Here is a 15664-nt window from a genome sequence, read left to right as displayed (position 1 = left end):
AGGTGGAACTATCGAAATACGAAAAATTTCATTTTTTGGCGAAATAAAGAAATTTTGGGCTTTTTCGAGACTGCCAAATGATTCTACGACCTCGAATACATAGGAAAAATTCCCTTATAATCAATTTGAAACTGTAATTAAGAAAATAAGAAAAATAGGTAATTCATGGACCTGAAAATTGTCGTCCATCTAGCGGCGAAAAGGTGGAACTAACGAGATACCAAAAATTTCATTTTTTGACGAAATAAGGAACTTTTGGGCTTTTTCGAGGCTGCCATATGATTTTACGACCTCGAATACATAGGAAAAATGTCTTCACAATTGATTTCAAGCTTTAATGAAAAAAATTAAAAAATTAGTATTCACCTTTCCTATTTTTCACATGCAGAGTCCAACCCATTTCTTTTTGGGTTTATTTGAACTTCTAGAGTTAGTAAAAGCTTCTGTAGCATCAAATATTGCAGGAATAATGCATAAATTATTAAATAAACGTGATTTGATTATTGACAATCGACTATTTTTCGTATTTTCTTAATTAAAGCTTTAAATCAACTGTGAGGACATTTTTCCTATGTATTCGAGGTCGTACAATCATTTGGCGGCCTCAAAAAACCCCAAAAGTTCCTTATTTCGCCATAAAAACGAAGTTTTTCAGATCTCGTTAGTTCCACCTTTCCGCCGCTAGATGGACGACAATTTTTAGGTCCATGAATTGCCTATTTTTCTTATTTTTTTAATTACAGCTTCAAATTCATTATAAGGGCATTTTTCCTATGTATTCGAGGACGTAGAATCATTTGGCGGCCACAGAAAGGCCCTAAAGTTTCTAATTTTGCCAAAAAATGGAATTTTGTATTTTGTTAGTTCCCAAGCTCGCGGCTAGATGGCGTCACTAGTACTATTATCGACGTGGAGTAGGTCTTTTCTTAAAAAACATGTTAAAATTAAGTTTTCACAACGTTTTTTATTTATCAACTTAATTAATTTACAAAAAATTTTGCTTTAACACAAACTAAAACATTAAAACGCTTTAATTTACAAACTAAACTTAAAAAAAAGAAGGCAATATCATTACCGATGCGGTTTATTTATAAAAGAGCGGTGATTTACAAATTTAAAGAATTAAATAAATAAAATCTTGAAAAATAAACAAACTATAAGCAAACTCTTCAATTTATAATCGCAAATGTTTAAAATATTCATGAAAGAAACTGAAGATTGCTAGGGATAGTCTTTGCTTACTGTAATTGGAATTCAGCCATTTTTTATTAAGAATATTAATGAAGCGCCTATATAATTATCTTCATCAAGGTTTAAGCTTTAAATTGATATACCATAAGTACCTTTTAACGGTACTTTTATGTCATAAAATCATGCAAAAAGATCCCACCCGCTGGATGACGTCTTTGCAAAAATTTACAGCAAAAGGAAAAATCAGAAATAACTTTTTTTTGACGAATAATTAATGAACTTTTATGATCGATTTTTAATCTACACCCTCGTAGCTACTTTCACATGCAGGTTCTGTAAAGATCCAGCCAGTAATTGATTAATTATAAATAATTATATGATAGGAATAGCAGTTGAAGAAAGCAAGAAACTTACCTGATTATTTTCTCTCAAGATTCAAATTAATCGACACATTTCTTACCTGTAATTGTATAAAAAAATAATTCATAAGTATCAGCAATTATAATACATGATTAAAAAAAATTGGGTCTTCATTATTCAATAAATATATAAGCAGTTTTTAAATAAAAAATTCGACTCAAATTGTGAGTATTAACGAGCACGAACGATCAATCAAAAATATACGAAACCAATGTGGAATAAATATCTCACTGAAAATGAATCATATTTTGATATCTCTTTCGTACCGATCCTCACAATTTCAGTCAATCACAAAATAATCACAAGTAGACGTGACAACAGTCCAGGATCAACCATAATTTTTCACCAATTTATTAACCCTCACATTTCCATTCCCTCTCTTATTGCCTATTGTCCGTTGTTCCGCAGCTCGCGATTAAACCGAAAGCAAGGGAATTCGTGTATCTCGGATGATTCGGGTTCGGGTTCAACTGATAATTACTCGTCGATAAATCAGACTTAGTTAAATATCCGGGATAACAAAATTGTCCACGGTTTCACGTCGGTACAAAGATTAGTCGTTCGGTGATACAAAAACCGCGTCGCATTTGACGACGACATTATAAAAGGGTTATGCCTGGAAGAAAGAAGCAGGGGATCGAAGGTTCAGAAAAATTGTGCGTTTATTAGTGAAGATGACGCTCTCGACCAGTTTCCATATTTTTCATCAACCCTATTCTCATCATCTTTCTCTTTGCTTCTTTGTAACGTATGCTACCCCTCTGTCGTTTCTTTCCACCCTTCTAAAAGGGCCACCATCAACAACACCCTCTTCTTTTATACCCTTCGTCCGCGTCCAAATCAATACTTCTCAATCGGTGGATCAAAACATATATAATACATGTATATATTACAGGAAGAAATATTTCGCAGTAAAAAATCTTGTCAACAACCCCCCCGTGTTTGAACGAGAAGATCTGAGAAATGGCCGCTTGGAAGATTGTACGTACGTATGTGTTCAATGGTTGGAAGATCATCGATGCGAAAATGATGCACGGAGCAAAGAAGAACGTGTTTCATGGTTGAATCGATCGATCAAAGTGGGGTGGAAAGTGACGAGACCGGGGGGTGGGGTCAACGAGGCTCATCGAAAAACGTTCGCCCTGAAAAATACACCAAGTCGCGAATTATGATTTTTCCTCGCATGGAACCAGGATACGGAATTAATGAAAGAAAAAATCTTACGATCTGTTGTCTCTCTTTCTCACCTTATCGTACAATCACTCCCTCCCACTCTCTCCCCTTCTTTCTCTCCCTCTCACGCCCGTTTCGCACCCTGCCACCATAATTAATGCCGAACATATGTATGTAGCACATGTACGTGTGATTTCATATATATTCGTAATATATATATATTTTTTGGTTTCCTCTTATACTCATATATATAATATTTATATATATGTATATTCATATATTTGCATGTATAATTAGTTTTATCCTCCCTCCAACTCCGTCGTGTTAACTATCTAGAATATTATCTACAGGGCAGTAGCCAAACGCTGTGACTGACTGTACGAACATTGGTTTTCTTCGTTTTTCGTGCAATCAGCTCGCGCGATCGTCTACCCTTAACCCACTGTCGACGCGTTTCAACCCCCGAGTGAATCGTGACTTATATAGAAATTATTACGTCGAAATTTTCGAACGAAACACAGAATATATTTCGTATATTAAAAATATCTAAAGAAATTTATATTGGGATCGTCAGTGGGTCAAGGGTGGTCGAACGACGAGTTTCTAGCGGTTTCGAAGGACAGCCACGTGGCCAGGGACGAATTTCAACCCTCCGTCGAGGGTAGAACGACAGAAGAAACTTTGCAGAGATTTAAGAACGAATAAAATAAATTTTCTTGGTTCTTTCGAGGGGATAGAAGATTAGACTGTTCTTTTTTAAGTTGAGGGGTGAAGATGAAATGGTGCGAAAGTGGTTTTATTTCCTATATCACTTAAATGATAAAATGGAACCCTGGTCACGTGTCTGATCGAATGCGTGTGTTCGAGGCACGCTTTAAATTCGTATCGTTTCCGGGTCGTAGACGCTACACATCCGTTTCTTTATGGTTTTTTCTTTTTTTTTTTCATGAGATCCTTCAGATGAGATCAATTTTTTCGAACCCTCGATCGTGTGAAACGTCGCTAATTAAGTACTTTGACGAATTGGACGCGTAAACAGGAACCTACTGCTGCTGTTTCGAATTCAATGCTCTTTGTGCGGCTTCCTAATCGTTCACACGGTCGAACGCACGAAGACGCGAAATAATGAATCATTGCTGACTCCTTCCTATAAAACACGATAGACGCGATGGTACGGTTCATTTCCTCTTCGCGGCTGCCAAGTTTCGTTAAAATAGCAAAAGATCGAACTGAAAGGACTTCGGTTCAATGTCTCCTTGCAAAGATCGCGTAACTCGGCGTTTAACATAATGGCGAACGCTTAGGCCTTTCGCTTTCATCGACTCCGCCGTCGTTAAATGACGAGACGCTGACTAGATCCGTCATACTTCTTTCAGTTCTTCTCCTTGGACGTTGAAAATTAAGATATTTAACCGTTGGTGTGTCTCGCTGGCAGTAACTCGGTGCACACTACCCGAGGATTCGCTTCGTTTCACGTGAAATGGAAGGAAATTCCCTGCTTCAAGTTTTATCCTTCGCTCGCTGTCCTTTCCTCTTCTAGTCCTTTCGTTAAGCAAAGAAACGGAAGGTGTTCTCTCGCATCGAACGCAATCGATCGCTAATTTTCGTTGACCTTTGGTTACATTTTGAGCTTAATTTGTGCGATCTTGATAGCCTCCTGTTTCGATGGCTCTCGGTATAAAGTGAGAATGATTTGAGATCGTTTAGAGAGCTTGTTGCGAGGTCGAAAGAGGATGAATTAGCCGAGTTTTAATTACTAATTCGATTGTCTGGATCAACCTTGAATTGCTAATGCAGTGCAGGTATATTTAAACGAACGTCGATAGAACGAGGAAGAATATTCGAAAAATAGAGGTCGACGATGTGTCGCATTAGCGATTCAAGATTGAGTACATTTATTGGTCGACTGATCGTGAGTGTCAATGAATCATTTTATTTGTCCCATTTGATCGACTCGCTAATTCGACTAATCTCCATTGAATAAATTCCTGCCAATTCCTTGATATCGATCAGCAATGATTAATTCTTGAATAATAAATAAATGCATTGTGTTTCATTCGATTGGAAATGATGGCGAGTAAAGGAGGAAAGGTGTCAATTCATTAACTCCCATCCATCATTTTCATTCCAGTTCGAGCTATCTATAACTTAATTATAAAATTCGTTAACAAATGTGAGATCCTTTTGTCGGTGTGGCAGACAACGTGTCAACGCTGTACAAGATTTTCTCAATATATGGAAAGTACCATAACTTAACTATAATTAGTTGTTAACACCATTTGTCAATCAATATACCTTCACAATACTTGCCATATAGCAAGAAAGACCTTGTTTCTCTCAAACAACGAGGTTCATTAACCAATATTGCTTCTCTCAACAAGCTTTCGCTTTCCTCGAAACCCGCAGCGCCCTCTAGGCTGCCATAACTCGGGACACAATAAGTTCTCCTCGATGCAACTCACAATCAATACTATATCGGACGATGAAAAGGAGAAAAACGAATCGTCGAACATTATGATCTGAAAGAAAAACATCTCATTGTGCCTCAAGTGTCTCTATCGGTTCACTCGCAAAGACCCTCGACTCAGTCTCCTCCAAAATCGTCTGCGACGGATGTATGGTGATAAAAACTGAGACAGAGGGAAGGAAAATAGCTGAGGGAGTAGTAAGAAAAGATCAGGGAGAGAGATGAGAGAATTCGAAGAGGGAGAGTAAAGACACGATGGTTCGTTTGAAACAGGAGAGAAAGAGAGATCATCGGCGACCGATCGGTCGCTAAAGACGATGGAACTTAGGAACTTCCTCGAAAGATGAACGTCATCCCCGACCGACCCGCGTTGCGATCCTATACCGTCTATGTCACGTGAACGAGCGTGTACCAAAAAAGTGTGTTGGAAGGAAGAGTCAATGATATACGCGACTAATGCGATCGTACTTTGTTCCTTTCGTTTCCCCATCCTCTCAGTATCGTTATTTTTGTTTCTTTGGTTTTTATCTTCTCCTTACTTTTTTTCTTTTTTTTTTGTATTCGTTACATTATTTTACTTTGTTCAGTCCATCGTCAAGTTCGTGCACGTTCGCGGCATTGCGAGCGTGTTCACGTGGCCCCGATATGGCGTCGCGTGGAAGAGCGAGTCGCTTCGAGAGTAACTCTCCTTCGTCCTCGTCATCGTCATCTCTCTCTCTTCTTTTCGTTTGTCCGTGAAAGCAACTCGCGTGCGAGCGAGATATTTTCGAGAAGAGAGATCGGGGTGTCTCGACCCCAGCCTGCTTTGCTTGATTCGTCATCGATCAGCGTCACGGTCCCCGATGCCGACCCGACGACGACTCGTGGTCGACTCGACGAACCCGCTGCGAGACGTAGGGTGTTGGTCCGCTGCCACCCCAGTTCGCGTCGACGCGCGATTACGTGGTGCCCTTCTTGCACTTCGGCTTGCCCGCGCTGTGCTCCTCACTGTTCGACCCGCTACTCAAACGGGCCACCCGCCGGTACAGCTCGCTGTTCACGAAACGAGGGTACGAGTCGCGGTGCATCAGAGTGTAGATCTGCAGCTGGGCGTCGTCGAACGTGTGCGGCGTCGGTTGCACCATGTTGCGGTTCACTATTTCGCGCACTTGCGAGTCCAGGCTCACCTGAAAATCATTGTTCAACGATTAGGACCTGGTTAAAGATAATTATTACCTGTAAAATTAACCCTTTCACGCTAGCGCTGTAATATCGAGTCACGCTTGCGACGCAATCGAGAGTTCGTTAATTATTTTAAAATTCAATTAGCTCTGACTAGGGCAACTATTGAACTTAATCATTACTTTAAATTTGAATATCTTCCAGTGATTCTGAGGACTTGAAAAGTGGCGGGAAAATATGATAATGATGATTTTTTTTTAAAATAGATTTTCAATTAAATAAAAAGAAGGCATCGAATTAATCTGTACACCTAATACATTTACTTAAAAATGACCCGCTACGAAACTCACTTCTTTCGGTGAGAGTATGGATATGTAACGCTCGTAGATGAAGCGCGCCTTCTCCTCGATCTTTTCAGGGTTGCTTTCCCGTTTCAGCTGCTCGCACGCTAGCCAGAACGCGATGTTCTCTTCGCTATACTCGCTCACCAGGAACTCCCTGAAGAACTTACGACCCGCGGGACTCCTCATCAACTTGTCGAAGGAGGAGCCCCAAGATCTGATCTCCTCCAGGCTGCACTCCATGTTACCATCCAGGCCATCAAGCCCGTCGAAACCATTGCCCGCGCCACCGCTTCCTAGCTCGCCACCGACGCCGACGCCGCTCCCGTGCTCGCCGACGCCCGCGTTACCCTTCTTCTTCCCCTGGTCGCCAGCACCCCCTGCGCCCGTCGAGTTGCCGCCCACTGCCGCCAGACTGCAAATTCAATCGCATCGAACCTTTTAGTCCTGCTTCTCTTCATATTTCCATTTCTTTTTCTCTTCGTGCATTTTCGGCTTCTTTATAAAAGGCTATCGTGTTCTGGGATCGCGAACAAAGAAACCAAAGAAATCCGTATCCTATCTCAAGGTGCGCGTTATCGTTTCGTAACAAACGTGCTACCTTATCGTGGAGCGATAAGGAAACAAAACAGTGTTCGAAAAAATAGAAAAAAAAACGAGGCGAATGGAAAAAACTGTTCGTTTTACACGGCACGGAGCACAATACGGCAGCGATAAATCGCAACAAACTAGTCGGAGAGCGAAATGAAAATAAAACCGTTGGGTCGTATTTCTTCGTGTTTTCATTATCCCGGAAACTTGCTCGTTTCATTCTGCAAACATTCACGAAAACCGATAACCGGCGCTGAAAGAGAAAAAAGAAAGGCACTGGGATAAATAAGCGGATGGAAGAAGACGACCGGAAGGACGGTCTGTCGCCGTTTAGATATCCGTCGAGGGTGGATACGTGTTACGCATCCGGAGGGTTTGCGCTGCTTACAATCCTCGCTGGCCCGTAATCTATCGAGCCCGAGTCGTTTATCTGTTACGTTGACAAAGAATTCGACTACCGTGAGGATTCGTACGTGTAGTCTGCAGGAATATTCAGGTGATTTATGAAAATAACAGAAGAATTCGTTCCGCGGAATGAAAGTATGACGAACGCAGATGTCCTGCTTACCATTTATTCCTGTGCGCGGCATGGAACAGAAAAAATAGCGCACGTAGGTACGTCTGTTCCCGGCTAAATTAGGTCGTGGCTTGCTTTCCAAAGACAATGGACTGACATCATTCCGCTGACGATTGCATTACGAAACGCGATAATGGCTTGTCAGGCAGGCAGGATATACGAGTTATCACGCGACGCGTTCGAAGATCGATTGTGTCCGTTCGTTTACCGATGGATTGGTTGACGTTCGCCGAAGCCGAGCAGGTTTTCATTCGACTTTCTCTATTCTCGCCCGTTTGTAACGACTCCGGTCCATTGTCTGTGAAGAGCTTTCGATACGCGGAACGTATTTGCCCTCGAGAAAGAGCGAAAGAATTGTTCGCCAAAGTGCTATCTATTCTAAGTACTGATTAATGATCTATCTACGAGATTTGTGGAACTCGTGTTTCAAGTTTCATTCAATACTGACATGATTATAATAAAATTCTTGATTTACCATTATCAAAAAGCAATTAACACGTACTCGCTCCACAAATCTCGTGTTCCCTTTGATGTAGCCGAAACAACGATGTAACAAGGTTGTAATTTGACATTACATTCGACATAGCATAGAAAAAAACGGTAATACCACGAGCAACTACAACAACAGCACCAGCAGAGGCAACAGTTGTCCTTCTTCGAACGGCCTCCGATCCCCGAACCTTGACGCTGTTGCTGCTGCGACTGTTGCTGCGACGCGGGCGGCTGTTGTTGCTGTTGCTGCAGCTGTTGTTGCTGCTGTTGCTGCTGCTGGGAGGACTGCTGCGGATTGTCGGAAGAGCCGGACGCCTGGCTCTGACTCTGCGCGCGTAGCCGGCACCCACCGGCTACACCCTCGCCGGCCCCTGGCCTGTGACTAACGCCGATCCCCATTGCAGTTGCACCCATTCCGCTCGACATCTGCAAACGATATCTCGTCTGGTCAGCCGGCCCTTCTCCCCCGACGTAACCACCACTAAAAATAAGCGCCCACTATCGCTCGACCTTAACCTTCCTTCCTGATATACGCACGCCCGAGTCTGTACGAGAGTTTGCCCTGCCAGCAACGCGCTCCTATGGCTAGACTTGGGTGCTCGCGAATATTCGAGATACCCCGAGGTCTTTGTGAAGATTTTAAAGGGTACCTGAAGCACGTAAAAGTGATTCACGAAGGTAACTAGTTATTATAGTTACCAAGAAGTGACAACTGATCGTTCGTTGGGTCAAAGTTGCTGCATTAGCGACAAAGGTGATCTCGCGCCTCCAAGGGGTTTCGATCAGGAGGTAATATGATTAAGGAACACCGAGAAGCGTTGTTTGTGACGAAGGGACGGGCAGAAGTACGTGTTAATTAGAGAGAATGTCATCGATAATAAACGGGACCAGGTAATGAGTGTTTGCCTAGTAAAAGGAGACGCGATCGAAGGTTTCGAGGTTTTTCAAAGGAGCGAATGATTCCTGTTTCAGGCTCGTTTGGCAACGGAAGCTCGTTCAACGAATTTAATTCGATTAAAATCGGAAGCAACGAAAGGACGGTACTGTTTGTTAAATTGGCGTTTTAAAGCGACCAAACCGGCCGAAGAGAGGTGAATTTCCATGAAGAGCGTTTAGAAAAATGCAAACAGAGAGCCCGGTTCAGCGGGCAAGGTTTAATCGCATCTCTGTTTAATTTGAACACTTGAAAAACATCAGAGCCGAATCGCACGCGGAAGCACGATAAAGTTGTTAAGCTTTAATTCAAACAAGCTGACCGTACGGTAATTGACAGGTAAGCTTTCAAAAGACGGCCAATTTGTTCGGATGCGATTGTCGCACGGTCAGTTGCATCTATCGATCCTCTGGCCTGGTCACAGTGAATATGGAAACAACGATAATCTGAATTTAAGATTTATCGTTTCACCAATAACAAAAAAACGGACGGACGATAAATGGAAGATTATTCATTTTCACATAGAAAAGTAAACGCGTTGTATCTCCTGTAACTTCTATATTGTTACTTTCGAACAAATTATCCCATCTTCAACTTCGTCCTCCGCCCTTCCGCCCAAACATCGTTAACCCCCTGTGACCTAGATTCAATCTACATATCACACCTCATCGTTAAATAAACTTAACTAGATTCGAACTTGCCAACATCCCCAACACGCCCTAATCTTAATTCAAAATCAATAAGCGATCAGATGAGTCAATTTATAGAAAAATGAGAGATATGCCCGAAATCGTTCTAAAAACTTTCCAAACCTGAAGAATCAATCAAACCAACAACCCCTTCCACGGATCTGGAACCTCGTGGAGGTTTCAACAACCACAACGACGCGCATGCACGACCTCTCTATCTCCTCTCTCTCTCCTCTTTTTCTTTCTGCGAGGGCTGCGATTATTTTTACGCCGCGTTATACATCGATGATCCGCTCCGCGAGCAGCTTCGATAACGAGCGTGCTCGAGAGCCGGTAATACGGGCTGTGGGCAGCGATTGATAAACAGCAGGTCTCGCGGGAATTCGTGTATTACGTGCGCGTGAAAAGCTGAAGGTATCGAAAAAGGGGACGCCGTTCATTGCCACGGCTCCGAAAATTACGATTATCGGCCGGTCGATGGATCGACGAGGCGGAAACGAACGGGACGGAAATGGAAAACAATGGGCATTGCTCGGACGATAATTCCAATGGAAAAGTTTGCCAATAGATAACGGAGAAGAATTGATTTGACGCGAATTTCAAGCGAAAAGAAGAACAAATTCTGTTCCCAAGTATTCTGAAATTTGTAATTAATTTATCTGCGAAAGTAAATGGGAACTGTAGGATGCTGAGTGTTCGAAATTCCCCCGGAATAGTAATAGTAGATGAAAAAAGAAGTCTGCATATCGATCATGTTACGCAACGTATAGATATCTACGAAAATATTGCAAGTCGAAGATACGAGGAGAAAATATATTTATAGACATCGAAACGATAGGAGGGAAAATGTAATGGGCTGGAGATGACCGAGGAACCACCAGCGACTATTGGAACGTTGCCCAAAAGTGCATTCGCACAATGTTTACGTGCTCTCAGGGACACGGAAACGTGCGAATACGACAGAATATTTCGCTTTCGAAAAAGTATCGTTTGCCAAACTTTATTTCAAAGTCTACTTTTATTCTTCGAACAGCAACAACGTCGATAGATTTTCTTGAAATCGAGTCTCCTTTACTGTACACTCGTTCTCAGACACTTGTTGACGCATCTATTCGTCACCGAGTGCCAGGAATATTACCACGAAATCGATTTGCAATCGTAACTCGATTAGAGAGCACGTGAATCGCACGAGGAATGCGGTGTCCTAAATTCGTTCATCGAAGCTTCGCACATTTTTCGCCGGTTAAACGGAGACCAGCTCTATTTGTTTGAACTGGCTTCCGGTTGACGCTCGATCGGCTCGCTTTCAAGAGCTCTCGAGAGATAAGCGGTTTCGAGAAGAGCGGCATTGTCTTCCATTCGACGGCCAAGTCTACTCGACTGTGCTAACGCTTGAAAGATCGCGTTGAACTTTTGTCAATGTTTTCCCAGCTGAATAAAAATCAAATGAAAATTTTCAATTTTTCTCTGTTTACGCGCCTGTCGGCGAGTGTTCATCCGGGCAGAATATAAATCTTAGTTGGATCAACAGGCTCGACACAGGAGCCGGCTAACCCAAATCCTACTTTCGCTAGAAGCCTTCCAGCTGTTTAGTCGGTCTACGGCGAGCAGCATCGTTCATTCACGTTGCCAAACGAGCAGCGGAAGAATGAAACATCGAACGCGAGCGGCTTTCCGTCGCGTCTCTAGCAGGGGCATCGGTGACCTGCCGTTCTCAATCGATATCGCATCACCTCACCTCTATCATGTTCCATGCGCCCAAAAGCGAGTCCAGCTCGCTTCCCGCGTTCCTGCGATTTCAGCCTTAACGACGTCACCAGCGACACGATCTCTCTAACTCTCACGCGATCCCGGTTTCACGCCGGATTCGATCCTTATCCCGGTCCTGCCGCGGGACCAAGGCCTCTACGGGCCTCGCCCGAATCCTGCATGCTCCTAGCACGCTTCTCACCTCGGCTCCTCGATGCTCGCGACAACTATTCTCACCCACTCGCGGACGGACACATACGAGCACCGCGCACCGCGCACACCGCTACGCTACCTTGGTCCTGATCGAAATCGCGTTTGAGCAACGATCGCTCGAATCGGCGCTGCTCGGTCCAGTCGAACGATCCTGCACGCGCATTATACACCGCCGCGTGCCATTTCCCGCCTGTCGCTTCGTCCGGCCTGGAAAGCTCGGACAAAGTCGAGCCAGGAGCTCCACGATCACCAGGACTCGTTCGACGACACCCGTACCGCCAAGGCACCCAGAGGCGAACGGCCCAACCCCATCCAGCGGCTACGCTGCTGCTGTAAGCCGGATCCGGACCGGACCGGTGCTGCACGTAGCGCGCAGATCAGCTCGGCACAGGACGCGAGAAGGGAAGGCGGATGCGCGACGGTCGATCACACGTCAAGGCAAAGACAGACTCTCAATGGCGTCCCCTATGGGTGGGCTCGACTGGTCTCGCCGCTCGTCGCAATCCGCTGATCCTGTCCCATCGGCATTTCCACCCGGTCCGCGTCCTCCATCGACCGGGGCTAACTTTATTCGCGAGAACAACACGGGAACGTAGAAACGTCAATTCCACCGAGACGTATTCCTCGCCGAGGGATGCGGGACGTTTCGATCGGCTCGGTGTCCACGCTCTTTCCCGCTCGATGCTGTCGTTGTCGTCGAGGTTCCTCGTCGCGGTTCCTTCGGGCTGTTGCTCGCGTGGGTGGCCGAACACGGCGCTGTTCTCGTAACGTCGTCCGCTACGTTGACGGAGGTATAAATAGGTTTCGTGGCTGTCGGTTTGAAGCTGCGTACAGGGCGCTGGCGCGACTAGCGGCCTAGAGCGCCGCTACCGCCGCCTCTCTGGCTGCTCCTCGTCCGTCGCGACGTTGCCTCGCCTCGTGTCGTCCACTGTCGCCCTCGATGTCGTCCTCGATGCCGTTCGCGTCCTCCAACCTACCGATCACCGCTTCCGTAGTTCCGTTTCGACGGCCAGTGAGACGGCTCGCTTCTAAAAGGGTGGCGGGCTGGGAAGGACGGAAACGAGGGAAAGAGAGCGCGCGGGGAGAGGGATACTCTTCGAATCGGACGGAAGAGGGAAACGGAAAAACATCGTTCGGACGATTTTTCAGGGAGATCGCTGTTGCTTTCGAGCTGACCAGGATAAGGGAGAGACACAGAAGCAACAAGGGAAACGGAAAGAGTGTGTGTATGTGTGAAAGAGAGAGAGAGAGAGAGAGAGGGGAGAGAGGGAGGCAGAGAGCAGAGCGTGAACGAGTCGGTGCGCTGGTTATTGATTGGCAGAAGTCGAGACAAGAGGGAGAGACGAGCCCACGGCGCTGTCACGCTGGACACCGAGCTAGCTCGCTAACGACGAGTCGTCGGGATTGCCGCTACTGCTCCACCCGGTTCGACGTTTCCACTTTTTCCATTCACCGATGCACCGATGCACCGACGAAAGCCGACTCTCTTACTCGGACGGACCACGTCACCGAACCTCGATGCCCGTCTTCTCTTTGCAACTCAACGAATTCGAGGAAACTCGGTACGCTGGACGGAAATCGAGGCGTTCACTCTCGTTTTTGATCACGCAACACGTCGAACGAGAGGTCGATTCGAAGAGGGACGAGGTCAACGAGAGGTCCTGCGAGCGTAGGGGTGTAGGCCAAGGGTGGTAAACGGGGTCGAAGCCACCGATCGAGCCAGATTCACCGGACACTTTTCTCCCCCGAGCACTTGAAACCACTGTCAACCACGCACTTCCTCCTCCTTCACCCTCGCCACACTGTCTCTCTTCCCCCCTCTCTCTCAACGTTCGTCTTTCACCCTGTTTCACTAGTCGTGGAAAACGTTCGAGGCGTATCTCGGCGTGTCTCGCCACGCGATTACCCTCTTCCACCACCCCCTGTGCGCCCTTCTCTCGTTCGTCTAACCAACGACGACACCAGTGCTACGATGCACCCTCGTTCACCCCCGTGTAAACACGTATCTCGCGAACAGCCGTGTTTCAGCCTAATCTGGCCGAACGGTTTCGCGGCCAATATGGCGGATTACGCGTTCACGCGATGCGTTGGCCACCACTGTTGCCTCCGTCGACGGTCCCAGCGACGCTGACGCGAGGCGCCGCGACGTGATCCTACCCGCGCCGCGCCACCGCCACACCGTAAAACGCCGACGCCGACGCTTACGCCGACGCTCACGCCGACGCAGCCCGGACGCCCCCGTCCACCGCCTGACCAAGAGTTCATGCTCGCGATCCTGCGTGCGAACGACCCGCCGATGGACACAGCCCTGTCTCTGTCGATCCTACCCAATGGAAATTCAGCGATCCAACGGGACAAAAAGCGGGGAACAGCGGACTTTTGTCAATGATACTCGACCAATTTCTTTCGGTTTCTAGATCTAGGTTCATTTTGTAAAGAAATAAAAGAACGTTTTACATAGTTTGGATGGTTCATTTCATTCAATTCCTTTCATATTTTAACGGCGGTGAAGGTGGAAATTGTAAATGAATAGTAAACACGTTTCACGACCGATTATAAATTTCTCTGATGTTATCAGCCTGTAGGGTGGATCGCTGTAACAGGTGCCGCATCTCGCGTGGCTCGCGCGCAACAATACGCGTGTGATGTAGGTGAGAATAATAAGCGGTGACGCGTACCACGTGCCACACAGGATGACGTCGAGCTTTGACGTCGACCAAGTATACTTAATCTTATCGTTTCTGAACTTGCACCTCTCTCGGAAGCTTTTGCTTTTTTTCTTTGATCCCGCCTATCGTTCTCCGTTATCAGAATCCTCGAAGAAACTCTTACGACACGACCGTTTAAGAACTTCAATAATTTGTCAAATTAAAATTTATACCTACTTCGTGACAGATTCGAAAGAGTTACAAGTTTGTTTCAGTTCGATGAACGTGTTAGAAATTTATTTAACAGAGTGTAAAGTTTGTTTTCAACGCGATCGATCCTCTCGATTTCGCGTGCCACTTTATCCAGCAAGAACATTACACGCGTACCATAATTTTCCAAAGCGTTTACGCACGTTCATACGTCAGCCCGTGTCATCTTTTATGCGACAACAAACACTTTTACCCTCCTTAGCCTGCACTTGCTTAACGTTTATTTATAACGAACGTGTGTACGAACCGTGTGACTGTGCACTCGCTCGCAAAATATTCTCCCCATCAAAATAACTAAAACTGTAAACTGTGAACTAAAGTTCCCATTGAAACTTCGCTTCCTTTTTAACATAAATATACCCGAGGAAAGAAGGGGTTTATTATTCAAATTCCTTTTAAATTTATAATAAGCGATTAAAATTACGGGTATGAGAATTAAAAATTTCAATTGATAAACATGTCTTGTAGCGTTAGGAGTAAAGAGGGTAGACGTCATCCGGTGATATAAATAAGGGCTGTTTTCATCGACTTCGCCCTCTGATCTTTTCCATTTACTTACGCGCCGGAAGTTGTACACTTCCGACACGATACTGCCGACATCTACGCTCGTCGAAATCAACCTTAAACGGAAGTCAAGCGCCGATAAGGAAACCATTAAGAACGTTTTCTCTCCGTTGGTAATACAGTTATCTGCGATTTCGTCAGCTTCGTGATCTTTCCTGCCGCCACTGCCCTCGGTCTACCTAAA

The 15664-nt window shown here is 45.2% G+C and overlaps 1 protein-coding gene across 6 annotated transcripts in view; it reads right to left on the bottom strand.

Annotated features, from left to right (window-relative positions):
• Positions 1-1939: 1939 nt before the first annotated feature.
• LOC114877689 (regulator of G-protein signaling 17) overlaps positions 1940-15664 on the bottom strand; it is a 50374-nt gene continuing 36649 nt past the window's right edge. Inside the window, exons 1-5 of one of the 6 annotated variants that reach the window (XM_029190606.2) lie at positions 11775-14130; positions 8529-8839; positions 7913-7921; positions 6763-7168; positions 1940-6417 (exon numbers count right to left, since the gene is read on the bottom strand). In XM_029190606.2, the coding sequence (XP_029046439.1) occupies positions 6190-6417; positions 6763-7168; positions 7913-7921; positions 8529-8839; positions 11775-11783 (963 nt within the window). In that variant the 5' untranslated portion in view covers positions 11784-14130 and the 3' untranslated portion in view covers positions 1940-6189. Of the gene's footprint in view, positions 6418-6762; positions 7169-7912; positions 7922-8528; positions 8840-11774; positions 14131-15664 lie in introns of those variants that run through there. The other 5 variants (XM_029190607.2, XM_029190608.2, XM_029190609.2 and 2 more) reach the window with 5 other exon arrangements.

The sequence above is a fragment of the Osmia bicornis genome, chromosome 15 (genome assembly GCF_907164935.1).
Source record: "Osmia bicornis bicornis chromosome 15, iOsmBic2.1, whole genome shotgun sequence".
Lineage (NCBI taxonomy): Eukaryota > Metazoa > Arthropoda > Insecta > Hymenoptera > Megachilidae > Osmia > Osmia bicornis.
Note: the sequence above shows the minus strand (reverse complement) of the source record. Positions and strands in the feature narration are given on the sequence as shown.